At 45.8% G+C, this 27,981-nt stretch overlaps 1 protein-coding gene across 5 annotated transcripts in view; it reads left to right on the top strand.

Moving 5' to 3' along the window:
* The window catches only part of Acsl1 (acyl-CoA synthetase long chain family member 1), a 69,672-nt gene extending 45,877 nt beyond the window's left edge, over positions 1-23,795 (top strand). For 4 of the 5 annotated variants that reach the window (XM_038326359.2, XM_038326361.2, XM_038326360.2 and 1 more), the window contains exons 6-21: positions 330-429; positions 629-807; positions 5,239-5,271; positions 5,417-5,468; positions 5,913-5,986; positions 8,410-8,487; positions 10,925-11,059; positions 12,352-12,486; positions 13,365-13,460; positions 14,280-14,352; positions 16,196-16,284; positions 16,810-16,926; positions 18,652-18,795; positions 21,280-21,381; positions 21,482-21,553; positions 22,121-23,795. In XM_038326359.2, the coding sequence (XP_038182287.1) occupies positions 330-429; positions 629-807; positions 5,239-5,271; positions 5,417-5,468; positions 5,913-5,986; positions 8,410-8,487; positions 10,925-11,059; positions 12,352-12,486; positions 13,365-13,460; positions 14,280-14,352; positions 16,196-16,284; positions 16,810-16,926; positions 18,652-18,795; positions 21,280-21,381; positions 21,482-21,553; positions 22,121-22,261 (1,620 nt within the window). In that variant the 3' untranslated portion in view covers positions 22,262-23,795. Of the gene's footprint in view, positions 1-329; positions 430-628; positions 808-5,238; positions 5,272-5,416; positions 5,469-5,912; positions 5,987-8,409; positions 8,488-8,551; positions 8,630-10,924; positions 11,060-12,351; positions 12,487-13,364; positions 13,461-14,279; positions 14,353-16,195; positions 16,285-16,809; positions 16,927-18,651; positions 18,796-21,279; positions 21,382-21,481; positions 21,554-22,120 lie in introns of all 5 variants that reach the window. The other variant, XM_038326364.2, reaches the window with a different exon arrangement.
* Positions 23,796-27,981: the final 4,186 nt, after the last annotated feature.

Below are 27,981 nucleotides of genomic sequence, written 5' to 3'. Positions count from 1 at the left end.
AGTGAGTTGCTGCTCTCTAAGGCAGTCTTGTCTTTTACTAGGCCTGACCTCACACACTTGCCTCTCTTCTTTAGGCAGACTGCAGTTTGATTTTAAGAAGGGGCAGATTTTGTAGGCTAACTTAAAAACTTAAGAAGATTGCAAGAATAGAGAAGCTAAAAAAGGAGAAGCGAGTGTTTGTTTTGAACCCTCCTGGCACCCGAAACACAGTGGTAGACAGACAGATGTTAATTTTGCTGCAGTAGATGCTTCTGATTTGACTTTTGAAATATTGCCCTTTGCAATGATTCTGGTAAGACATCGTGTTTTCTTTCCATGACTGTGTTTAGTGGGTGATCATCGAGCAGGGATGCTTTGCTTATTCGATGGTGATTGTTCCACTCTACGATACCCTTGGAGCCGAAGCCATCACCTACATAGTGAACAAAGGTATGTCCTTGATCTTGGGGTGACCATTGTCTTGGTTATGGGTTTCGCTTTGGTGCCTTTACATGTCAAGATCTGCTTGGAGGGGGATGTTACATTTAAATCTGCATCACCCCCGGCATGCTTAGTGTCTTTGTGTCGTATCTTATCATCAAGCTCTTGACGTCCTGGGGCTCATTTCTTGTCCCCTCTTCATTTACAGCTGAGCTCTCTGTGATTTTTGCTGACAAGGCAGAAAAGGCCAAACTCTTGTTAGAAGGTGTAGAAAATAAGCTAACTCCTTGCCTTAAAATCATTGTCATCATGGACTCCTACGGCAGTGATCTAGTGGAACGAGGCAAAAAGTGTGGGGTGGAAATCATCAGCCTGAAGGCCCTGGAGGTGAGTCCTTCCACATGGCCCACTTCTCTGAAGGGTTGGATGTGGTACCCAGTGCTGGTCAGCCATGGTAAAGATACAGGACAAAAATCCCCATCTTCCCACTAAACAAAGACTTGGTTTGCACGCCCAGAGTTCCTTGTCTGTTCTGCTTGGCTTGGTTTTTTTTTTTTCTTTTTCTTTCTTTTTTTTTTTAAAAGATGGTCTCACCCTGTAGCTGAGGCTGGTCTCAACTCACTGTGGAGCCCAGATTAGCCGTGAACTTGTAGCAGTTTTCTTGCCTTAGGCTCTCCAATGCTGGGATCATAAACGTAGGAACTCATCACTTGCCCCAGTTTTCTGTTGCTGTGTTAAAAACCATAGCCAAGGCTGGGCAGTGGTGGTGCACACCTTTAATCTCAGCACTTGGGAGGCATAGGCAGGTGGATCTCTGTGAGTTCGAGGCCAGCCTGGTCTACAAAGTGAGTTTCAGGACAGCCAGTTCTGTTACACAGAGAGACCCTGTCTTGGGGAAAAAAATAGTAAGCAAGCAACTTGGGGAGGAAAGTTTTTATTTGGCTTACATCAGGGCAAGAGAACCTTGTAGAAACTGCCAACTAGCTTGTTCCCCATGGCTTGCTCAATTGGTTTTTTTATACGACCTATCCAGGGATGGTACCATCTGCAGGGAGCTGGGCCCTCTCCTATCAATCATTAATAAAGAGAATGTCCCCACAGACTTGTCTATAGACAATCTGATGGGGGCATCTTCTCAATTGAAGTCCTGTCCTCCCAGATGGTCCTGGCTTGTGTCAAGTTGACAGAACTGACCAGCACAGTAACATGCCCAGTGCCCAGTGTTAATATATCACAAAAGGGGCTGTGGTACTCTTATTTATACTTGGCACCAGTGAGCCATGCCAGTAAACACTGGCACTGGAATTTCAATCACACACGGGTGGAAGTTTCTAGCTTGTATCTTGTATATTCTTTTTGGTCTTGACTGCCTTTTACTTGCTGATTGGTCCCTGAAACCAAGCCAGATACAGATTGTCTCATCATTTATCTGTCCCTCTGTCTCTGTCTCTGTCTCTCTCTCCACCCCCTCCCCGTGTGTGTGTGTGTGTGTGTGTGTGTGATAACATAGGCATGGAGACCAGAAGACAGCTTGCTGGAGTTGATTCTCTCCACCTAGTGGGGGGTGGGGGTGGGGGATTACCCTCAGGAAACCAGTCTTGATGGCTACTAACAGACCCTTCTTGCCCACCCTCCTCATTCCCTTCCTCCACCTTTTTAACATGGATTTTTGCTTGATTTCTGTCCTAATCGGGGTTATTATTGCTGTGATGAAACACCATGACCAAAAACAAGCTGGGGAAGAAAGGTTTATATTTCAACATCACTGCCTATCACTGAAGGAAGTCAGGGCAGGAACCTGGAGATGGCAGCTGATACCAAGGCCGTAGAGGAGTGCTGTGTACTTACTTGCCCCCCATGGCTTGCTCAGTCTGTTTTCTTAGAGAACCCAGGACCACCGGCCCAGAGATGGCACCACCCACAATGGGTTGAGCCTTCCTCCATCAATCACTGATTAAGGAAATGCCTACAGGCTTGCCTGAAGCCGGTCTTCTGGAGGCATTTTCTTAATTGAGGCCCCCTCCTCTCAGATGACTTTAGTTTGTGTCCTGTCGACATGAAACCAACTGGCACAGCTCATTTATGTATCTTTTTGTTGTTACTTTCGATATGGTTTATTTTCAGCTTAAGCACAATGTTAATGGTAAACATTCTAGGAATATCAGTGGGTTGCATAGGATCTGACCCCAACACTGGCTGTCTTAGGTTAGGAAGCAAGGAAGCTAGCAGGAGGTTCCTTGTCCACGTGCATCCAAGAGGAAACTGCACTGTTGCCGAAGATATAAATCTTTGTGAGAAACTGTTATAAATAGGTTTTGATTTTTAATGTCTACTCCTCCTCCTTCTACAGAGGATTAGAGGCTACAGAGCAGGGTCCGTGGGACCTTTCCCAAGGAACCAGTAGTCAGAGGGAAACTCATTATTCCAACACCAACATGCCACTGTGTGCACATTTACATATTCACACGCAGTGTACTGACAACTCCATATGCATTTTTGCCTAGGCTTCATTTTTTAAATTAGAGTTTCGCTAGCTTTTTACCAACATTTTCTACTAGAGTGTCTTTTGTAATTTGTAGTCTCCATGCATGCTATTGAAACATCCGTTCCCCAACCTGCCTTTCTGTCTCCTCTTCCAAAAGGCACACTCAACTGTTGTCCTTTCCTTTTGTCTTGTTGTAACCACAGCACAATGAAGAGATAATTTTAAAATTAAAACATGACTTTGATGAATGCATGTCAATTGTAGTACGGAGTTTGTATTAAAATCTTGGTTCACACACACTGACCTGCTTAATGTAATTTATGCCTTTTAGACATTTTGTAAGTAAAACTGAGAAGAAAAGAATTTAAAGTTTGCATTACGGTTGGTTGTGGGGTCATTTTCATTAATATATACTTATATTAATTCATATATTTGCAGAATCAAGGTAGGATATAGGCATTTCGGAATGTTTGCATCTTGTGTATTTTAATATGAACATTTCAGATGTACACCCTGTTGAGTAAACCATATTCTCTTCTTCCTACTAAATAGTCTATGGTTACAGGTTTAACACATCTGCTTCAGCATTACTTTACCCCATATTCACCAACCCATCTATATTTTTATTAGGTAACAAATTTCATTACTCATAAGTATTCCAATATGCTTGTCACTCACTAGAACTCAGTTTTATTCATTTTTAGCCAAAAATGACCACTTTTAAAAGTAATTGAGTTTTTTTCTAAGAAATAGCAAGACAGACCTAAGTCTCCAAAGCTATCACCCCAAATAATGTACCAATGGAGGTCATGTTGGCTTTCCTAATTTAAAAGCAAATTGCTTGTGACTATGGCTTTATCTCACTCCACATCAGCTGAAGGTTCTAGAAGTCCTTTAAGAACTTTGAACAGATGAGCTGGGCATGGTGGTGCATGCTTGTAGTTCCAGCACTTGGGAAGAGGAAGTAGAAGGATCATTTCAAAGTCATCTTCAGCTCCCTAGCTATTTCGAGGTCAGCCTGCCCTACATGAGTAAGCTCCTACCTCAACAACAACAGCAGCAGCAACAAAATAGAGAAAAGTTTGCATCGATGAGTAGAAACCAACAAAGTCAATAAAGCTTATTTGGACAATCATTTGCAGAAGTACGTTGCCTTAGCTCCTTGTTGACTGTGGAGCGGCTTTTGTTGTTGTCATCTTGTTTTGTGTTAAGCTGGTGGCTTGTCTGGAACTCCTGGGCCAAGCTGTCCTCTTGCCTCAGATTATAGGTGTGTGCTGCAGTGCCCAACCCTAGCTGACTTCTAATTAGACATCATTGTTCTTGTTTTTAATCTTTGGTTGTGATGTGTGTAATTTCAATTGATTAGAAGTGTGCTAGGTGGAGCTCAATGAGCCCTGAGCATGCCCATCCAATTTCCGTGTTGTGGTAGATGCCAGCACACTCCACATGCATTCTTAAGTTGCTTACTTTTCCTAGGAAAAGAATATACGTTTTCTCAGTGACTGGATACAAAGGCTACTTTTAATGCAGTAAACAGAAACACATACCCATTAGCAGAAGTCTGCACTGGGAGCAACTGTATCTAGGAACTAGGGACAAAGCTTAGATCCCACTTAATGCCCATGCCGGAAGTGGCCTTCCATCCTCCTTGCAGCCTGTTTCAGTTCAGAGTGCACAAATCCTCCTTCCCCTGTGTGTGGAGCATGGAAACCTGAGCCTCCCTAACATGACTGGCATTTAAATCCAGCAGAGTGTTTCTGCCTGTGCAGAGGTTGTTGAGGTAGAGCCAGACAGTCAGGAGAGAGGGTACTGAGGACCGGCCAGTCTTTGCTTAAGGTCAGGAGCAAAGCTTTGCTAAACGCCATCCTAGGAAAAGGAAGAGGGGCTGAAATCCAGTGCAGAGGACTTTGCTGCCTTTGGAATCGATCCTGTTTCCAAGACTGGAAACTGGCTTTCTAGAACAATAGCTACTATGGCTTTTGCTCATTAACGTTGCTCTCATTCATTTAATTAGCCAGCAGAGAGTGAAATCTACAGTAAAGGCAGTAACCTGTGGTACTTTACTCTTTATATTTTATGTGTATGGGTGTTTTGCCAGCGTGTATGTCTGTGAAGCACGTGTGTGCACCATCTGAGTCCAGAAAAGGGCATCAGATCCCCTGGAAGTGGAATTACAGATGGTTTTTTCCATGTGGGTTCTGGAAATCCAATCTAGGTCTTCTGGAGGAACAGCCAATGATCCTAACCACTGGGCCATCTCCATAGCCCTGACTTTGCTCTGAATAGTTAGAAAATCTTAATACTGAGGTTTTCTCTTTCTCTCTCTAATTAAGGACCTTGGAAGAGTGAACAGAAAGAAGCCCAAGGTAAGCATTGTGGGTTACTCTGGGTTACAGCCTTTTGATCCTTGCAATGCCTATTCATATTGGAGACTGTTGGAAATGTGGGGTGACACCTTATTGCTTGGTATATTCTATTCTGATGTATCCCGTCTCTTAAAATTTTCTTCAGCCTCCAGTACCAGAAGATCTTGCAGTTATTTGTTTCACAAGTGGAACTACAGGTATATTTTGAGATGTACTTACCTCACAGCAGTATCTGGAAGTCTGTGCTCTCTGCCTCCCTTTTGGGTAATGTATATTAATTGTTGGTGGGTACAAGAAAGCAAGAGACAGACGCGGACCGAGTGAGGTCATCTTGTTTCTCTGGGAGGCAGTCTCAGAATCTGAGCATGCCATGTGGTTAATTCAGCATTGACTGAACTTGAACTCAAATGCGCTCTACCTAGAATGAAATTCCTAGTTCTCATGCCCTGTTGACTCACATAAAGACCTTAGTGAAGAATGTTTAAGGCAATTTCCTGATAGTAAGTTTCCTTCAAGGAATCGTAGGTTGCTCGGCTGCCCAGCAGGTATACAGCAGAGCTGTCCAAGCCCCTAATGGGAGAGGGTTTCTGCTGCTCTCGCTGGAGTATCTAACCTTGTTCTGCTCCCTGTGTACCCTGCAGGCAACCCCAAAGGAGCATTGATCACTCACCAAAACATCATTAGCGACTGTTCAGCTTTTGTTAAATCGACACAGGTAATTCTCTAGAGTGTCTTCATGGTTCTTCACATTGAGTGATTGCGTTTAGGCTCCTGGAGAGAAAGTACTGAAGCCTCCCCTGCCCCAGTGGGTCCACATTGTACATAAAACTCAAAGTCCCCTCTTCTCAGATGGTTTGCTATGGACCTAATCCTATAAGCCTTCCTGTGACATTAGAATGGATCACCATATGGAACTCATGGTGGCTTTCGTGTGGGGACTGTTTGGATGTCACTCTATAAGTACTTTTAGGAAAAGACAAAGGAGAGAGACCTTTCAACGTCCTTTCTCCAGCGTAAGGAACCTAGTTTGTTTAAGTTACCAGTGAGTGTTAAAGACAACTGAAGGTTTTAAATCCTCCTTCTGTCCTGTGGTCAGTGTGACTCCCGCTGTATGCGAAAGATTAAAGTCTTAAAGTCGAGTCAATGCCCTGTCTCTTCAGGTTTCTTCTCGCAGGTCGTAGTCCTCTCTGGTTGCCATTAACAAAGCACTGTAGCCCATGTGGCATAAACAACAGACGTTTATTTCCCTCCGTTTAGGAGGCTGAAATCCAGGTCCAGCTGCCAGCTTGGTTCCTGGTGAGGGCTTTTCTCCCTGGCTCGCAGATGGCTGCCTCTTCCTGGGTGCTCCAGTGTCTCTTCTTCTGAGGAGACGCCAGGTTGTTGGGTCGGAGCCTACTCCCCATCCAGTCACACCAGGGCCCTGTTCCGGATGCCTGGGGCTTAGGGGAGCAGAGATAGGATGCATGCTTATTTATGCAAAGGCGCTCTCTTCTCATTTAACAGTGTGCTGCTGCAGGCTCCTGGGAGCATCCTCTAACCCCTACTGCTTGTGGCAGAAGGCTGTCTGTACCTCATGGTTTAGGGGAGTGGATCTTTCTTTGGTGGCTGTTGAGGGTTGATTTTTGAGGGTGCTTCCAGACTTAATTTTATTACCCTGTCACTTTTCTTATTCTCACCCCCCTACCTTTTCGTGGGGTATGCTGTATAAACAAAGCTCAGCACTTACTACGCCACCAAAATGAAATGTGAATTTCCCAGGAGGCCTGCAGAGATAAGTTCAAGTATGCTTGCAGCGATATCAGAGCTTCACTGAAAATAGTTACACCATGAAGAAGAAGCTCAACTTCCAAAACTTCTAACTGTGACACTGATGTGATTTTTTTGTGTGTGTGGTATACCAGAAAATTTAAAAGTATGAGTGCTGGAAATGTATCTCAGCAGTAGAAAGCAAGCTTTCCATCCTTGAGGCCTTGGGGTTCAATCCACATCACACACACACACACACACACACACACACACACACACATTCATATAGACACATACACATATATGGATATTACTGGGTCTGATCTCATTATGTAACAATTTCACAGTAAGAAATACTAATTGAGATACGTTTCTAACTTTATTAGATCAAACCTAAATTATAACCCACCCATCCCATAGGCAGTGACCCCACTTAGGGTTACATTGTTATTAAGACCGATCCCACTTTAGGGATAAGAGTATACTACCTAGAAAGCAGTGCAAATTGCATACGCATGCACACATGTATGCGCGTGTGCATACACATATATGCACACACTCATGCGCGTGCACACACACACTTCATTTCTGATTGACATGACTGCAGCTGTGTTAGCAAGCTTTCTGGTGCTAATAACATGCACTTATGTGCAAACCCTCGCTGCACCCATCCCTCAGAAGTCCCACCCTGAGGGAACACTAGACATCCACACTTAATCTGCCTGTAGGCTCATTTTTTTTTATAGGATTTTATAGGAGAACAAATCTCCTCAAGTCAGATTTGAGGTTGCATTAACCACTGTTGAGTGTTTTCCTGAGCTGAAGGGAGGCTTTAAGGTAAAAATACTGATCCAGCGCATCCAGTAGAACCATTTACTCTGGAAGTAAGAGGACCTGGGAAACCTTTCGTGCTCTCCCTTTGCAATATAACAGTGCTGTCTTGTCAGACAGTGGATCTTAACGTTGCTTGAGGGGCAGTGGGAACTTCCTGGTAGAGGGGTGTTGTAACTGAAAGCTGAAAGGAGCAGAGCACACAGTCAGTCCCTCAACACTCCAGTTTGGGCAAAGTTTTCTTCACAGAGGGGAAAACAGTGCTGAAGTAGATATGCTTAGTTGTGAGCGATGACGTCCACTCTGCCTGCTGTTGCCTTGAGACAGGGATAGAGCCCTGTGTTAGAGCATTGGCCTAGCTTGTGCAAGGCTCCAGCGCCATGCCCAATAATACTGTTTTTTTTTTAAGTTACTTTTGATTCTTTGGTGAGAAAAAAATAAAGACATGAGTAGAAATCGGTTGTGCTGAGTGTTGAGGGGCCGTGTGCCCTGCTCTGGAGGAAAATGGGGATATCCTGGAAGTCTTAACTCTTCTCTTCTCGCTGGTGTGCTTGCTTTCAGAGTGCATTCACTGCTTCCCCAGACGATACTCTGATCTCTTTCTTGCCTCTCGCCCATATGTTTGAGAACGTTGTAGAGGTAGGCATCTCTCGTGTCTCCCTGTGTGTCCGTGTGCGCCCCGCTAAGTCGTTGTGTCTTGCAGAGCGTACTGACGTTGAATGCCAGTGACACGCAGATTTCATTCTTGCCACTGGCACACATGTATGAGCAGCAGCTGCAGGTGAGTGTGGTGCGCCGCGCCGTCTGGACCCGAGGCTCTGCACTCCATCCCATCTGTGATGGCAGAGCGTTAGAAAGACTATGAATCCTTATTCTAGTTCCAACCTGGGTATTTGAACTTTAATCCTGCAGTTTAAAATTGGAGAGTCTGGGGGCTGGAGAGATGGCTCAGAGGTTAAGAGCACTGCCTGCTCTTCCAAAGGTCCTGAGTTCGATTCCCAGCAACCACATGGTGGCTCACAACCATCTCTAATGGGGTCTGGTGCCCTCTTCTGGCGTGCAGGCATACACACAGACAGAATATTGTATACATAATAAATAAATAAATAAATAAATAATATTTAAAAAAAATAAAATAAAATTGGAGAGTCTGAACATTGAAAGAATGACCATAGGACATGGTTGCAGATGAACTATTATTAAAGGAAGGGTTTTTTTTCCTTTTAATTGAAAATAACTTTTTCCATATGCTATAGTCTGATCTGTATGAACTATTTCCCCTTCCTCATCTCCTCTCAGATCCTCCCTGCCTCCCCACCCATCCACTCCATGCCTTCTTTCTCTCTCTCTTTAGAAAACCAACAGGCCAGATTTTTTTTAAAAAAGGCAAATAAACATAAAACAAATAAAGCAAACAGATACACACAGAGAAAAAAAAAGTGCCAGAAACACATACACAGGCACACATACACAAGGCAGACAAAACCCATAAACACACACACATAATAGATAAGCAAAAGACAAAGTTAAAAAAAAAAAAATCCCAAAGCATTATGAGACAAAACATCTCTAAAAAATCCCTTTGGTTTTGTTGGTGGTGGTCATCTACTTCTTGGCGAGGGGCCTCCGTTTTGTGTGATTTGTATATCCAGGAAAGCTCCATGGGGAAACCTCATTTTTCCTTTGGAGCAGGGTTCAATTGGAGATAGCTGCTGGGTTATGCAGTGCTCTTAACCTCTGAGCCATCTCTTCAGCAGCTGCTGGGTTATGGATGGGAGCTTTTGCCCCATCAGTGATGGGTCAGTGATGGAACCCCACCTGGTGTAGACCTGTGCAGGCCCTGGGCATGCTGCCGTAGTCTCTGTGAGTTCGTGTGTGCATCAGTCATATGTGTCTAGAAGGCCTGGTTTCCTTGGTGTCTTCTGTCCTCATTGGTTCTTAGAGTTTTTCCATCTCCTCTCCCATGGAGTTCCCGGAGCTGAGGAGAGGGCTTGATGGAGACACCCCTTTTAGGACTGAGTGTTCCAGGGTCCCTCATATTCTGCACATTGCCAGTTGTGGGTCTCCATATTAGTTCCCATCTCCAAAGGAAATGTTTTAATCCCTTGAATCTGGCGTCTCGGGGGGCCCCTGTTGTGGAAGATGCCTCCCTTTTTGTTTGTGCTTCTCACTCGCGTACAAACTGGCTGAATCTTTTCACTGGCATTCGATATGCCCTTGGGGAAAGGATGGTGTCTAACTGACTTCCGCCTGGGTTCCCTGTGCGCACATAACTGTGCACCTCATTTGAAAGCTGACTAAAGAGAAATGATTGTCCTGCAAGCATGAAGATGTGAGGTGGTTCCCAGCACCCACGTGAAAAAGCTCTGGCGCTCTCTGGCCAGCGGCCTAGCCTGAGGAGTGAGTCCCAGGTCCCAGAGATCTCCCCCTTCCCCAGCGCTAGGCTCGCAGAATGCACAGACCACAGGTGCTGCCAGCGCCCGGCGAATCTTTTCACTCTGAACCTAAGACAGACAGATAGATGGCTCGTCTAGTCTGTCTGGGCGCCAGTACAGTTTGCAGGAGATAAAGCATCATGTGGGATAATCTTGTGGCCAGCCACTTGGAATTCTGACCCAAGCTAATTCAGTGTCTTTTTCAGAAAATTTTACTTAGATTCAAAAAAGGAAATGAGATTTTAATAAGTCTGGTCTGGAGGTTTTTATTTCGAGAATAAATAGGCTTTCAAGTTCCTGGAAGGTTAAAAATATCTGAGGAATATAAAATAACATAACTCATCCAACAGATGTAGCTTGTTAGCCCCAGATAACCTGTCTTATTACCAGTAGGAAGAGCTCCTCCAACCCCAGTTTCATACTAACTCCTGTGTCACTGGGACGGTGAAAATACTCAATTTCCATGTTTGTATGATGGCAAGTAAATGCTGACACATTTTTAAAGAAACCAGCATATTTAGGGAGTTCTACGGTTTCTGGAAGCTGGTTGGAAAGACTGATGCTGTGGGCTCATCTGCTGTGAGTCTGAGCGCAGGGGAGCCCTCCGTGTAATGCTGACGCTTGTCTGCTTTCACTCGTAGTGTGTAATGCTGTGTCATGGAGCTAAGATAGGATTTTTCCAAGGAGATATCAGGCTTCTGATGGAGGACCTCAAGGTGCTTCAGCCCACTATCTTCCCTGTGGTCCCAAGGCTGCTGAACCGGATGTTTGACAGAGTGAGTCCCAGACTATGAAGTGTGGGGGGCAGAAGGTGGGACTGTGAGGCCCGGCGCCAGTCTGACTAGGGTTCTACAGCCATCAGCAGTCCCTTTACTCTCATAGAGCTTCAGTGCACACCTCTGCAGGAGTGGACCTCTGTTCCCGCACAGATCTGTTAAGGGGACACACAGCACGCTCTGCAGATGCTGAGCCTAAGCTGCACCTTGGCTTGTTTTCACAAGCTCTGTGAGCTTCACTTCCCATCTGTGAACCAGACAATTGGACCTTCCCCCTGTTTCGTCAAGGTGCTGAGTGATTCACACACAAACAACTACAAGATGGTTTTATTAATTGTTCCACCAACCTTGCATGCATGAAGTGTCCCTTCACCTCACCGAGAGAAGTGTCCAGGCCATGGTGCCAATGAGAAGATGTGGCATCTCCTGTCTTAGCATAGACTGCTCAGCCGGGCAAGATCAGCACATGGCATGGCCAGTCTTAATCTGAGTTTCTAGTGGGTGCTATGAACACTTTTCCCATTTCCTTTTCTCGCCCTCTCTAAAAAACCATGTTAGTTTTAAAATCCATGCTTTCCAAAAACCCTTTGAAACAGTGCATTGAGATATAATTCGCATAGTATACAATTTGTCCTCTTGAGTTGTGCAGTCTGGGGTCTGGGGGTAAAACTCACAGTGAAGTGCATGCGTGAGGCCCCATTTCAATCCCAGCAGTGAAGGTGGGACATTCAGCGGGCTTGGAGGATGTCCCTGTGGGCGCTACAGTGGGGAGCATCGACGCGACGCCTTCCAAACCTTTGAGTGCTTCCAGAGTTTCCTAACCTCACCAGAGTCAGTTTCAACACCCTGGAAAAGAACCCTTCATTACCACCCAACCTCTACCTGCTAGATTCCTGAGCAACCAATACCACACCTTCAAAGTGTACATTTCAGTGTTTTATAATGTTTTTATAGCCAGTTACTATTACGCTGTATGGTCAGACAGTTTATTTAGCCATTCCTTAATGACAGGTGTTTGGGTGGTTTCAGGTTTTGACTACTACAAGTAACCCTGCTGTAAACATAATGCTTGTGTGTAGCTGTCTGCGGACATGTCTTCATTTCTTATAGAGCTGGGCAGTGGGGCAGATTTATACTTCACAGCCAGAGGGGCTGAGCAGTAGTTTTCTGAAGCCGTGTCCGCCCTCCAGCGGCTCCATGGCTCCTGCGTGCTGCCTACAGCACACTGCTGTCTGCCCATTTGGTTTTGGCTATCTTGGAAGCTGTGCAAACCTTTCCTCTTGCCTCACTAGATCTTTGGACAAGCAAACACCACAGTGAAGCGATGGCTCTTGGACTTCGCCTCCAAAAGGAAAGAGGCCGAGCTTCGCAGCGGCATCATCAGAAACAACAGCCTGTGGGATAAACTCATCTTTCACAAGATACAGGTAGCAGATAGGCTCTCACCTCATGAATGTCTCACGTAAAGTGAGCGTGTGTGCGTGTGCGTGTGCGTGGGGTGGGGGAGCACTGAATGGGGCAGGTCTGTAACTTCAGCTACTCAGGAGGCCTGGGTGGGAAGATAGCAAATTCAGGGCTAGCCTGGGCAACTTAGTGAAACCTTCTTGCAAAATTCTAGGTAAAAAGAGGGGTAGAGACACAGCTCAGTAGTGGAATGCTTGCTAGCGTGCTCATCACAGCCTTGAGAGATCAATCATACGCGCACGCACGCGTGCTTGCGCGCATGCACACACACCACACACACACACACACACACACACACACACACACACACGAGTGTTTGGATTGGAGTAGATAGGAAGCCAAGAAAGAGCACATGTCCGCTCTTTCTGGCACCTGTCTGAAAGTTAGAGACAGGACTATTAGGAGGAACCTGTTCTCTGTCTATATCTGAGCAGTGCTACAGCTGTTCTAGATGGAAGGATTCTGGGTGTTTTCATCTTCCTTTAGCTTCTCGGGTACAAATGTCCCACTCCTGAGGTGAAGATTTAAGCCTGAGAATAAGAATGTAATCTCAGGAGCTGTCCCAAATGCCAGAAATATGGTAGTTGCCATATCTGACCCCTGAGACATCTAGCAGCAGAGCGCTCGCTTAGTGCCACGTCTGCCAGGGGATGCGGGCAGCTTCAGGAGGAATGGGTTCAGTTCTGGGTCCTGCTGTGGATACCTACAGCTCTGTCCCAAGCTAGAGTCCTATCCATGCAGCTGCAGGACAGCTGGCTGGGACATGGGGTCCCAAGCAAGTGTCTGGCAGAGGAGCTCCGACTTCTGCATAGGTAACCCTGGCTTCTCTCTGTCTTGCAAGTCAAGCCTGGGTGGGAAAGTCCGGCTGATGGTCACGGGAGCGGCTCCGGTGTCCGCCACGGTGCTGACGTTTCTGAGGACAGCTCTCGGCTGTCAGGTGAGGTTCATCACACCACCCGAGCATCTCAGGCTGTGTAGTGCTGTGGGTCCATGTTTGGATAGACAAGAATTTATGTACACTGTCACTGTGCAGCATGATGCGCGAGTGCATTGCGCAGTGGCTCAGTTACCACCGTGTCACTTCACAGACATTGTGCGGTGAGACACTTAGAAACAGCTCAGACATTCAGTAGACGGCCCCATTGTATCTTAACTCTGTTTTCTGTGCAGTTGCCCCTGAGCTCACTCACCATGCTGTACATTCGATCACTTGAGCTCACTCCTCCTTGGCCTCACGTGTTCAGTCTTCCCAGGCCTCCCAGCTCCTCATTTGTAGGCCTTGGTTTTGTTTGGAATTAGGTTAATGCCAGCTTTCCTAGGGGAATAATAGCCCTAGCCAAGATGTATGTGTAGTTTTAACTAGGGTAAGGCGAGTATGGCTGTAGTGATGGGATGGGTCATCAGTGATAAGCCTACCCACACACCGTGCTGAGAAGCTATTAGAGAAGAGTGCAGGGCTCGTGCTGACAGTCAGGACGTGTGTAATATCCTGACTTAGCAGAACAGGGCTACTCCCAGATGGGTACTGACCCATCCCGTCTGCAGTACGTTGAGTGGGAAGGCCACATGGACTACAGCCAGTGTTTGACATGGGGGTGAAGATGCTTGGGTGCATTTTATGCTCCTGAGTGAACTTACTAAACTGAAAGTTAGAAGGTTTCAGAGGCCGGGATTCCTCGGGAGTTAGTAAAACTTCCTTCTTGCAAAGACACAGCTGTCTCTCGCTAATAATGTCTTTTTTTTCCCACTGACCAAGTTCTATGAAGGGTACGGACAGACTGAGTGCACCGCTGGTTGCTCCCTGAGCATGCCTGGGGACTGGACGGCAGGTATGGTTGGCAGGAGAACCATCTTCAGAGTCCCCTCATTGGAGTTCGTGGTTGGGGTGCTTGGAGATGAGCTCATCGTTGATTGGTTCATTGGCCTCTTTGCACAGCAATGCATAATATGTCTCAAGGAATTGGGTCTCAGGAGATAGCCCTGAGGTTCTGTGAGCCGGATAGAAAATGTGTGACTAGGCTGTGATGCATCCTAGCACGGGCATCTGAGAGGAAATGCCTCCTCCACAGACTTGCCAATGATTGAACAGGGTCTCCTCATTTGCTGGTAGCTTCAACCCTTGAGTAGGTATTACAGTTACACTGTGTGCTGGGCCGGTTGATGGAACTGCCGATAGAAATGCACACAGACTCTCTGTCTCAAAGCAAACAGGGAGGAGAATACCCAAAGAGCCTCTGCAATGAATATGGCCCTGTAGGGAGGGTGTGTGGTGGACACGGTGTGAGAGTTATTCCAGGGACACCGTGAGGAGCTAAGTCATAGATGCTATTTAAATAGCATGTACACAGAGAGAATATTATGCAGAGAATGTAGGGTATTCTGTACAGCAATGAATGAGTTTCCCTGGCTTCTTTGGTGCATTACAAATCTAGTAACCGTCTAGCAGCATAGACCCCAGCGACTAGCACTGTCTCATAATGTAATTCTACAGGAATCAATGCTGACACTCTGGAAGTGTCTTTATACCTTTAGTTTTTAACACCATATTCCTTAACAGTCAGAGAATTTAGAACAACAATTTCTATATTAGATTATTAAAACTTAGGCAGTATTAGCTGTGAGACTCTTAAAATGTATCTGTAATATCTTATTTTTGTTTTGGGAAAAGACACCCTTCCTAGTTTTCTTTCTGTTGCCATGACAAATCTTTAGGATCAAAAGCAGCTTGAGAAGGAAAGGGTTTATTTCATCTTACTACTCCATGAAGGGCAGGAGACAAGGCAGGAACCAAAGCAGAGGCCATGGAGGAATACTGCTGGCTTGCTGTCCATGGCTTGTTCAGCTTACTTTCTTACGTGATCCAGGACCACCTGCCCAGGGAGTGGCACTGCCCACAGCGGGCTGAGCCCTCCCCACATCAATCATTAATCAAGACAATGCCTCCACAGAGTAACCTACAGGCCAATGCTATGGATGCATCTTTTCTATTGAGGTCCTTCTTTCCAGGTGACCTAGTTTGTGTCAAATTGTCAAAAATCTAAGCTGCATACAGCCTATCTCTAATCCTCTTAGACAAGGGAGTTAAATTGACTGTGGAAAAGTCTTAATAGACATAACTGTTAAAACATGCTCGTCTAAGAACAATGACTGTCAGTCAGAACCAAGGGATATGTCAGAGAATCACCAGGGTGTACAGAGCTACCTGTGTTCTCTGAGAGAGAAGTCTGAAATTGGGTGTGGCATGCCTGTACCAGCACTGGTAAGGTAGAGGCAAGAGGATCAGAAAACCAAGGCCATCTTGAGCTATATAAAGTATTAGGGGCCAAAAAATAATTCTATGTGGGTGGGTGGAGCCAATGCAATCAGATCATGGAACTGAAGTAACAGTTTTATTTAGAAAGCATGCCTCCAAGTATCTGAACCCACCTTCAAGTCAGTGGCTGGAGTTTCAGTGTTGGAGATGTATTCAGAACCTCAGAAATGGAAAAGGTCCTGAGTAGACCTCTGGGTATTCTCACCTCTCTTCGAGAAAGAAGCCCTCTTAAATTATTTTACCAGGCTGCAATTGCAAAAGCCAGGCATGTATAGGAGCAGTCACTATGAGGAGTAAAAATGCTTTGACCTGAGGCCATTCTAGTGCACTTTGAAATGATTCTTCCCTTCTGTATGCAGGCCATGTCGGTGCCCCCATGCCTTGCAATTATATAAAGCTTGTCGACGTGGAAGAAATGAATTACATGGCTGCCAAGGGCGAGGGTGAGGTGAGTGAAGACCTGCCTGTCCCTGAGGAGCAGCATCCTGTGACAGCTGCTGTCAGGAGCTCCGTTCCGGAAAGTGCTCAGGACAGCTGTTAAGCTGGAGTCTGTTGGGATCTTGGAGTCAAACAGGTCAATACAAAGGGCATTTCTGTTTGACCCCCTCGGGGTTGGAGGCAGGACGTTTTAGTCCTTCCTTCTGCAGCACAGTTAGGGATTGGGCCCCAGAGCATGACAGAAAACTCCAGAGGGGCTTGTCCCCAGTCTGCTAATGGCCCTACCTAGGCTGCTGGGAAAGCCTAATTACCCAAGTGAAGTCATGCTGTCTGAGACTGCTTTCCCCTGTGGCTTGACTATCCTGAGGCTCGGAGTAAAGGAAGTGGGGACACTGGAAATGGCCCCAAAGTCCTGATGGGACTTTGGTAATTCCCTCTAGTTCATAAGAAGGCTTCCAGATAAAGGGTGGAATACACACATGCGTGAATTCTTAGGAGAATCCCTAGTAAATGTTAATAGACTCTCTTTTCTTAGGTGTGTGTAAAAGGGGCAAATGTGTTCAAAGGCTACTTGAAGGACCCAGCAAAAACAGCAGAAGCCCTGGATAAAGATGGCTGGTTACACACGGGAGACATTGGGAAGTGGCTGCCAGTAAGTTGATGCACTTCTCTTTGCAGACAGTTTTGTCTCGCTGCCAGGAGGAATGTATCCATCCCCCCCCCAACTCCCCATTGGTGTGCCTCCGCACCTGCTGCACAGCCTGTGGCTTTTGCACCCCACCCCTCTACTTGCTGAATGATCCTTTGTATCCTGCAGGAAACAGACTTATTAATTTTTTTATTGACTTTGTTGAGCTCTACATTTTTTTCTGCTCCCCTCCCTTCCTCTCCCTTCCCCTTCAACTCTCTCCCTTGGTCCCCATGCTCCCAATTTACTCAGGAGATCTTGTCTTTTTCTACTTCCATGTAAATTAGATCCGTGATGGCTCTCTTAGGGTCCTCATTGTTAATCTAGGTTCTCTGGGATTGTGAATTGTAGGCTGATTTTCTTTGCTTTATGTTTAAAACCCACTTATGAGTGAGTACATATGATAATTGTCTCTCTGAGTCTGGGTTACCTCACTCAATATGATGTTTTCTAACTCCATCCATTTGCCTGCAAATTTCAAGATGTCATTATTTTTTTCTGCTGTGTAGTACTCCATTGTGTAAATGTACCACATTTTCCTTATCCATTCTTTAGTCAAGGGGCATTTAGGTTGTTTCCATGTTCTGGCTATGACAAACAAAGCAGCTATGAACATAGTTGAGCACATGCCCTTGTGGCACCATTGAGCATCCTTTGGATATATACCCAAAAGTGGTATTGCTGGGTCTTGAGGAAGGTTATTTTCTAATTTTCTGAGAAATCACCATACTGATATCCAAAGGGGCTGTACCAGCTTGCATTCCCACCAGCAATGCAGGAGTGTTCTCTTTTCCCCACAACCTCTCCAGCATAAGTTGTCATCAGTGTTTTTGACCTTGCCCATTCTTACAGGTGTAAGATGAAATCTCAGAGTTGTTTTGATTTGCATTTCTCTGGTGACTAAGGATGTTGAGCATTTTTATTGGATTATTTGTTCTTTTGATGACCAATTTCTTGAATTCTTTGTATATTTTGGAGATCAGACCTCTGTCTGATGTGGAGTTGGTGAAGATCTTTTCCCATTCTGTAGGGGCTGTTGTTTTATCTTGTTGACTGTCCTTTGCTGAGAAGCTTCTCAGTTACAGGGGGTCTCATTTATTAATTGTTTATCTCAGTGTCTGTGCTACTGGGGTATTATTTACTGGGGTATAATTTAGAATATTTGATTAAAATCTTGATTTTTATCTGCAGCACAATCAATGCTTTTTTGCTGCCTAAAATCAGTTGATTACCGCCTCCCATTTTGACATCTAAAATTAAAAAAAAATGAGTTTTTATATCAAATCTGTACTTGAATTTGGGTGCTGGCTAGCATTCCCACAGGTTTGTATGTGTTGGGACCGACCCGTCACAAAATACTGAAGCATCTGCCTTCCTCTAAAGTGTGGTAACAGCCGTGGAAATTTGGCCTTTGTCTGCAGAGTGCTGTGGGAGGGTAAGGCTATGTCCTGGCTGTCGGGGAACACACCCATTTGGTGAGCAGGGTACATGTGTCCCCACTTCAGACAGGAGGCCAGATGAAGCGGAGTGGTAAGTCAGTGCCAAGTGGAGAAGCTGAGATCACATGGGCTCTTGGATTTCTCTCCACATGGCTGAATGGTTCTAGGCAATCTCAAGTAGCCTGTACTGTAACTGATGGTGGGGGACCAGCCTAAACTCACCCATCACCCCCTCCTCTCTGATACACAGAATGGCACCTTGAAGATTATCGACAGGAAAAAGCACATATTTAAACTAGCCCAGGGAGAGTACATAGCCCCAGAAAAGATTGAAAATATCTACCTGCGAAGCGAAGCCGTGGCCCAGGTGTTTGTGCATGGAGAAAGCTTGCAGGTATGTTCTTTCTAAGTTAGAGCCATTGCTAAACAGCCCAAGTGCCGTGGATTATAGGGATTCCTGGGACGCAGCTACAATCCCAGTATTTGGCAGTGTGAGGGATCATGACCTGGGGGCCAACCTGGGCTACTACTTATAGGCATCTTTTTCAAAAAATCAAAACAAAAAAGTGAATGACAGTTTGAGTCAGTGTCCATTGACCTTGCTATAGGGTGGGCTTCCCTATCACCAACTCAGGGTTGGGTTTTACTCCATTGGCCTTTCCTATCCTCAAAAGTTTTTTTCTCTTCAGTTTCTGGATTTTAACACTAGTTAATTGCTCTGGTGTATCAATATAGTTGGATAAAGATACTAGGGGCTTGATAGTATGTTTCTAATTTAATTATGGATGGAAATATTAATGCTTATGGAATATAACAGTTTTACATTTTTAAAGATTATTATATGTTGTATGTATGAGCGTGTGTATCTGCACACCTAGTGCCTGTGGAGGTCAGAAGGCATTGGATTCCCTGGCACTGGAGTTATGGATTGTTGTGAGCCCAACCTGGGTCCCCTGCAGGAGCAACAAGTGCTCTTAACTGCTAGGTCATTTTTCCAGCCCCAAATTGTACATTTTTGTTTTGAGACAGGGTTTCTCTTTGTCATCCTGGCTGTCCTGGAACTCACTCTGTAGACAGACTCAAACTCCCAGTGACCTTCCTGCCTCAGTTTCCTGAGTGCTGGGATTAAAGGTGTACACAACCACACCTGGCATATTTTTCTTTTTTTCTGTTTGTCTTTTACTGAAAACAGGTTTTTTTTAGTGAAGTAAAAAAAACAAAAACAAGTAAAAACAAAAACTGGGCCTGGTGGTGCACGCCTTTAATCCTGCACTTGAGAGGCAAAGGCGGGCAGATTTTTGAGGCTAACCTGGTCTAGAAAGTGGGTTCCAGGACAGCCAGAACCACACAGAGAAACCCTGTTTCAATCAAACAACAACAGAAACACAATAAAAGAGATTTTTTCATGTAATAGAGCTGATTATTGTCCTCTTCCCAATGCCCCCTAGAGCCTCCCATCTAAATCCATCCTTCTTCTCTCTAGTTAGAAAGCACACAGCCATCTAAAAACCAGTAATACGGGGGCTGGAGAGATGGCTCAGAGGTTAAGAGCATTGCCTGTTCTTCCAAAGGTCCTGAGTTCAACTCCCAGCAACTACATGGTGGCTCACAACCATCTGTCTGGTGCCCTCTTCTGGCCTGCAGAAATACAGACAGAATATTGTACACATAATAAGTAAATATTTTTTAAAAACCAGTAATAAAATAAGGCAAACTGGAATAGGATAAAACAAGTAAGAAAAAAAAGACGCAGAAAAGGTTTTTAAAAAATTCCGACAAACATTATTATTAAGCAAAGACCCTCTAAAGATGTCACTGAGTTTGTATGTATACCATTGGCTGCTGCACATGGGGCCTACTGGGTTAGTAAATGCAGTGAGTCTCCCGTGGGGAAAAAAACTAATTTTTCCTTTGTGAGTTTTTAATCAATAAACTGGAGATGGCTCCTGGGTTAGGGATGATAGAGGCAGGCGTCTCTCTCAGTGCTGGATCCTGTCTGGTTTGGACCCGCGCAGGCCCTGTGTGTGCCGCCACAGTCTCTAAGATGTGTCTAGAAGGCCTTGTTTCCTGGGTGCCTCCATCCCGTCTGACCCTTATAGTCTTTCTGCCTTCTCTTCTGGAGTCCCTGGACCCCAAGGGAAGGGATGTGATGGAGACCTCCCATTTAGGGCTGAATATTCTACAGTCTCTGAACGCTGTGCAGCTGTGGGTCTCTGTTTGTCCTTCTCCGGTGATGTCTGGGCAAGGGCACTGATCTCTGAGTGTAGCAGAATGTCTCTAGAGGCATTTTATTGCTACGTTCTTTAATAGACTAGTGATACTGGAACCTAAGACCAGATAGGCCTAACTAACTACTATGCTTAGCTTATTTATGACATTGTAAATATTTTTGAGAGAATTATGTTGTAAGTCAAGAATATTCACTGTAGAAAATCAAAACTAATATTCTAATTACATGTAAAATTTCCAGAAATATATACAGCCATGCATGGAGATACACACTTGTGGTCCTAGCATTTGGGAGGCAGAGATGAGAGAATTAGTAGTGTAAGACCAGTCTCAACCATGTAGCCAATTCAAGGCTAGCCTGGGCTACATGAGACCCTGCTCTCAAAATTTAAAAAAAAGGCAAGTTTAAAAAGTTTGTATAAAAAGTAAATAAAAATTGCCTTGTTGTTAGATTTTGATTACCAGTGACTGGTGGTGTCTGTAATTATCTACTTCAGGGCTGGTAGTTCCTCACCTGGGCTCAAAGAGCCCTGGGAGGGCACATATCAGGAATACATTCTGAGCAACAACCCATAATATTACCAGATATTCCCATGGGCCTGCAATATAGACAAATCAACTGGTAATGACTCGCTTGTGTGTGTCGTAGGCATTTCTCATAGCTGTTGTGGTACCAGATGCTGAGAACCTGGGTTCCTGGGCCTCCAAGAGGGGATTTCAAGGCTCATTTGAGGACCTGTGCAGACATAAGGTGAGACTCAGCAGTGTTCCAACCATCTTCTACCTCTACACTCTCTTCTCAGCACATCTAGGGATGCGAGAAAATAATCTGGTTTTCCTTACATTGTTAGGATGTCCAGAAGGCTATCCTGGAAGACATGGTGAAACTCGGGAAGGAAGCTGGTCTGAAGCCGTTTGAGCAGGTATGACGCTGATCCAAGGGCAAATGTGGTGTAGAACAGAACCTGACTTAAAGATTTTTAATGTGCATATTTTAGAGGCTGCAGCGCAGACTTAAGGAAATACTAGGAGTATTTTGATGCAGAAGGATTTTCTTCTTAAACATTTGTGTGTGTGCACGTGCTCGTACACGCATGTATACCCATGTGCACATGGGTACAAGTGCTGACGAGGTCAGAAGTGTCAGATTCTGAAGCTGACATTATAGGCAGTCATGAGCCGCCCAACTTGGGTTCTGAGAATTGAACCTGGGTCCTCTGGAAGAGCAGGAAGTGCTCTTAAGTGATGAGCCATCTCTGCAGCACCAGCGCTCAGTGACTGCGTACTTCCCTGAGGTTAACCCACGCTTCTGAATTCTGTCTTATGGGACCCCTGTCCTCCCTTGAGAACACACAGTGAAATGAGAGGCTAGATTGGGTGCCTTACAGGTCTCCATCGCCTTTGAGAACTTCATTTCTGTTGAGACTTCTTAGGCTACTCCTGTGTGTCTGTCTTCTCCCCTCAATAACAACAGCCTTGTTTATTTGCAGGTCAAAGGCATTGCTATACACACGGAATTATTTTCTACTGACAATGGCCTTCTGACTCCAACATTGAAGGCAAAAAGGCCAGAGCTACGGAACTATTTCAGGTCACAGATAGATGAAATGTATTCCACCATCAAGATTTAATGTGAAGACGACGACTTGGAAGAAACGGCACACCTCCACAATCCTCCTTGTACCAACGGCCTTCGCGTTGGTATCTTCGCCTGCAGCAAGTGTAGGAAAGGAAACGGCCATGAGGGACTTGTCCGCGGGGTCTGACCATAGGGATATCAGAGGGCACGGAACACTGCCTTACAGTCACGTGTGTTGCAGCCCATGACCCTGGTGATACACGATTTCCAAAACGAGCCTTAAATATTGTAAAGGGGAGCCCATAAAAGTGCTAAGTTATTTAAGATTTCCTCAGCCGCTAAGGTGGGTGTTAAAACTTCTGTCTCCTGTCTTTCTCACCGAGGGGTTAGGACTTTGCTCTCTCTGATGTGTCTGCCACTTGCTGCCCATGCTGCAGCTGTCTGCTGCTCTCAAGAGTACAGTGCACGGGAGGAAAGCTGTCCCTTCACGAGTACGAACAAGTGTCCAGGCTGAAGCAAGTCGCCATGGACCACAGATTTCTCTTTCTAAATCCCTCCCCCCTCCACTCCTCCACCTCATACACAGTACACTCACACAACCCTAATTATTTGTAAGGGTTCCAAATGGTCCCTGCTGTGCCTGCTGGGACACAGGGTTCCCAGCAAACTAAAAGACCAGTCCTCCTCAGAACAATGCTGGCGCCCAGTCTCAGAAAAAAAGAAAAGAAAACATGGCATCTCCTGCGAGCCAGCAGCTTCCCACACACGCAGCAGGATGCCCTCGGACTGTTCTCCAGATCTGACCCCCCCTACCCCGCCCCGTGCCCTTCCCAGGGCTTGTGAGAAATCCTGCCTTAGACTCTGCAATGAAGATGGTCTGTCTGTCAGAACGACCTGGATTGGCCACGCTCAGCCGCGATGCCTCCGCTGCTGTCCGCCGGCTCCTTGTGGAACCGCCCCACACCTGTGATGGCCGTGGGGCTCCAACCCTGGTTTTCCTAGCCAATGATGATGTGGGGGATCAACTTGCTGTTTTTCCTCCCAGTTAAACTCAGGCAAAGCGTGTCTTCAAAACTATTAAGGGAGTTGGTAAATATGGGTACTTATTAGAATGGACCGTAGTGAGTAAATATAAAACTACCTGATTTCTGTGAGATGCATTTGACAAGCCAACATTCTGGTATGTAGAAATCTGGGGGGATCCTGGGATTAACTTCTCAAGGAATCTTTCTTTTCTTGCAAAGTTAATTTGGGAAATTAGCAGCGTTTCACTTTACTGCGAGTCTTTGCCACCTGTGACCTGGTCATGCTGTCCTTTATACCTTCGAGGCCACCCTTGTTGGCTGTGTGACAGTGCGGGTGTTACTGAACCACAACTGGGTTTGCACTAAAGAATCGTCATTGTAATAACACTATTTGGTAGCCTAACTTCATACTCGTAATCTTAACTGCACAAGAAGTCAATAGTTTTCACAACGGGGTTTTGAATGTTTGCTTTCAGTGTTGGCTATTTCTATGTTTTATAAACCAAAACAGAATTTCCAAAAACAATGAAGGAAACCAAAATAAATATTTCTGCATTTCGAGTGAGTGGAGAATGTCTTACAAGTGCAGTTTAACGTTCGGGACAGCCCGCCCGTGGTGTGCATCTTGACTAAGGACAGCCCGCCCGTGGTGTGCATCTTGAGTAAGGACGGACCTCCTGGAACCCCTCCCATCGCTTCCTTCCCACCCCTGGTCTCCTTCTCCAGCCCAGTCATTCTTGACACTTAAACTGCCCCCTACCCCTCTACCAGTGTGGCCACTGTCCTCACATGCCGTGGGAGGAACACCAAGGCACACACATCTGGACTATAAATGATAAGGTCCCCCGTCTTGGGAGCCACTTTGCTCCAAAGCAACAGTGTCAAGGGACACTAGCAGCTGTCGGTCTGCGGAGATGGGTTGAATTCCACTGTATCAGAGTAATTCTCTTTCTGTGCGACTGGTTGAGAGGTGTCCTGTTTACAGCTACCTTTGGCTCTCCCTTCTGTGGCCTGCACTGTGTTAACAGGTGTCACTCACTCCCAGTTTCTTTCAAGTCTGCTGTGGCTCATCCACTGTCACCATTGTCTTCACACCGGCTTCTCCAAGTTTGTCTTTGTGTGTGGGGGGAGGGGAGGAAGGAAAGAGAGTCAGAGCGAAAGAATGCGTGTCTTATGGGGGTGTGAACCCAGGGCTTGATATATGCTAGGAGAGTTCTTTGTCATCGAGCCGTATCCCTAGTCTTCTCTTCTTTTTGAGTTCTCTTTAAACCACCTTTGAACTCACTCTGCGGCCAACGACTAGCTTGAACTGCTTCAGCCTCCTGCGTAGCTGGGATTACAGGCCTGTGGCATTAGGGCCTGGTCTGCTCTTTCCGTTATGGTTAGTGGTTTATGTTGATGACTCTCTGGCACAGCTTGTTTTGGTCTATGTTCTGTTGCTATAACACAGTATCAGAGACAGGTGATTTGTAAAAGCATAAAGGTTATTTAGCTCAGTTCTAGAGGCCGGGAAGCCTTAGAACCTAGCAGCCACCATCTTAACTTAATAATTAAGTGTACCGTTGTGGTTTAAAGACATTCACATTCGTGGACCCATCTGATTAGATGCCATCTGGCTGATAGGGGCTCTCTGGAGAGTCCCATGGTCGTACAGGTTCTCACATGGCAAAGGGGCCTATGAGGGATGACCAGGCTTTTATTAAATTATTTTGTTGTTTTATGTGTATGGGTGTTTTGGCCTACATGTATCACATGAATACAGTGTTTGAGGAGGCCAGAATGGGGTACTGGGTCCCCTCAAATTGAAGTTACAAGCTGTTGTTAGCCACCACCTTCGTGTGGATACTGGAATTGAACTCTGGCCCTCCTAACCGTGGAACAACCTCTCCAGCCCCCAGCATGTTTTTCTGTAAAAACCAACTCGTAACTCCTTTGGTGACCCATTACTATGCAAATTGGTTAACCCATAAGTGACTACAGAGCCAATCACCTCTCCTGACTGGGAGTTACATTTCTAGTGAATTCATGGCTCCTAGTCCAGGCTGCCTTTCTTGTTTTAAAATCCCGTTTTGCCTTCATCTTGTTCTCTTGCCCTGACGGAAGAAGAAGGTCTTGAGAGGAGGCATTACTTTTTTTCCAGCAACAAACCTGGGACTTAGAAACTCGTGAGTGTTCACTAAATAGGTCTTAGCATTCAGAGCACGGCTGTTGCACGTCAAACCTGGGACTTAGAAACTCATGAGTGTTCACTAAATGGGTCTTGACATTCAGAGCACAGCTGTTGCACGTTAAGGTTACCAAACGGGTTGTTGGGTTTGTCCTGGTGAAGTGCTCAGACATGCCTCTTAACTCATTTGAAACGTCCAGCTCCGAGAGGCCTTGTGTTCACCTTGCGGAGTACAAACTCTGTGTCTGTCTGTCAGTAGCTCTCCTGTTTCCTTTCACCTCAGCCCCTCGCCGCCACCATCCCCGCTTCCTCTCTGTGAACTTGACTTCATCCCCTGTAAGTGGCAGCAGGTGACACTGTCTTGCTCCACCTAATATGTGCCTTAGTTAGGGTTTCTGTTGCTGTGAAGAGGCACCATGAGCACAGAAACTCTCATAAAGGAAAACAGTTAACTGGGGCGGCTTACAGTTCAGAGGTTCAGTCCATTGTCATGGTGGGACGTGGCAGCATGCAGGCAGACATGGTGCTGCAGAACGAGCTGAGGATTCTTTATCTTGACCCGAAGGCAAGAGGAGATGGACTGAAGCCTCAGCAAGGCGACCTCTGGAGACCTTGAGTCCCTGCTTTCAACACTTATCTGTGTATACTTGGAAGTAAAATTGCTGGGCTGAATGATAATACTGTGCATATATGCTTTTTTTTTAATGTTTCTACGGACAGTGCCATTTGTTTTTTTATAATAGTCTGAGAGAGTGTGGTTTGGATTTGTATTTCCTAGGTAGTCGTTGATGCGGAGCATCTCTGCTCCAAGGACATTTATATATCCTCTCTGAAGAAGCTGTCAGTGAAAACCCTCTGCCCCCCCTTTTTTTTTAAAAAAAAAAAAAAAAGAGTTTGTGAAGCTGGAGAGGAATACTGGAGTTAAAAGCACTCGCTGCTCTTGTAGAGGACCTGAATTCAGTACCCAGCACTCACATGGTGGCTCACAACTGTCTGCAACTCTACTTTTGGGGGATCTAATTCCACCTTCTGGCCTCTGCCGATACCAGACACACATGTAGTATGCATACATTCAGGCAGACAAACACTCATTGCATAGAATAAAAGCCACTTTCTAAAACAATTTTTAGAAATCGGTTTCTTTGGGATTTTGTTATTGTGCTGTGGGAGTTCTTTATATATTCAGGCTATCAATCCCTGAGCATCACTTTTGATTCTTCTGAGGTGCGCTGTTGAGGGTGGGCACTGGCTCTACGATGGTCGGTCTTCCCACAAAGGCTGCACCAAAGAAGCCCACTGGGCGCTCTCTCGCCTCTCCAGAAAGGCAAGCAACTTCAGGCATAACCATAAGGCAGCTCTTTCTTCCCTCCAGGCTCACTGCATATTAAGCATCTTAGCAACTGCCAGGACAGCTGGTCTTGTAATAGATACTGAGCCAGGGACCAGGAGCCAGAAACTACAGAGCATTTCACTGCGGGGAAGGCCAGTCCAGCAGGCAACCCTGCTCAACCCTGCAGAAAGCTCAAGCCAACCCCTCCCTCTAGGCCAGTAAGGACACTCCCTTGCTTAATCTCTAAACCCCCAAAGCCGGTCTGTTTTTAAGGATAGCTGGCATTTAGTAAATATTTTGGCTTGCTCTCTACCTTTAGACCAGCGTAGACTAATGATGTACGAAGTGTATGGAGTATATTAGACTGTAGGGTGTGCTTCCACAAGCCAGATTAGCTCATCTTCTTAGCCAGTTTCTGCTTTTATCCCCAGGTTACAGATGCAACTAAAGCAAAAGCAAAATTAGAGCAGTGTCCCATGCTAGATTGCAGCTGCTGCTGCTGTTGTTGCTGGGGTGTGTGTGTGTGTGTGTGTGTGTGTGTGAGTTTCAGCAATGAACTTCAGGAGGAAGTGTGGGCTGCCAGATAGCAGTAGCTGTACCTCTAAGTCCCAGTGGCCTTGGGTCTAGAAAGTGGATTTTCTGCACCATTCATCAGTTTCTGTTTTTATGATGTCAAAAGACATGCACGATTTGGGCAACCCCAAATCCATCAGGAGCCAGCAGATTGATGGAAGCCACCATCGTACGTGAGGGGGGGAAATGAGGCCAGAAGCTGGGTTACAGATGTGCTGTGACTATTTACATGTCTCAGAACCCCTGGGAATCACCAGCCATGAGGGTGGCAATAACCACACCTTTGGAGAACCTGCTGTGGCCATGCCTACGTGGTGTTCTTCGTGTTCTTATTTAATTTCCTTTAAGCCCTATTAGGCGGGCAAGCAACCTGTAACTGCCTGTCTGCCATCACCAAGCTCTGGATTTGCTCTGTTCTGCAGCAATACAGTCCTCCTGTCAACAAGATCCTTCCACGGAGGTGCTTCGGAGAGGCAGGCCATAGGCAAGGGAGCAAAGGAGTAGTTCTGATGTGCTAGGCTTTAGGCAAAAAAAAAAAAAAAGGTTGTATTGATCTGCCCTCTTAAGTGTCGTTTTCACAGTGGTTCTCCACCCTCCTGATGCTGCGACCCTTTAATACAGTTCCTCATGTTGTGGTGACCCCCAAGCATAACATTATTCGGTGGCTCCTTCATAAC

The sequence above is a fragment of the Arvicola amphibius genome, chromosome 4 (assembly GCF_903992535.2).
Source record: "Arvicola amphibius chromosome 4, mArvAmp1.2, whole genome shotgun sequence".
Taxonomy (NCBI): Eukaryota; Metazoa; Chordata; class Mammalia; order Rodentia; family Cricetidae; genus Arvicola; species Arvicola amphibius.
Note: the sequence above shows the minus strand (reverse complement) of the source record. Positions and strands in the feature narration are given on the sequence as shown.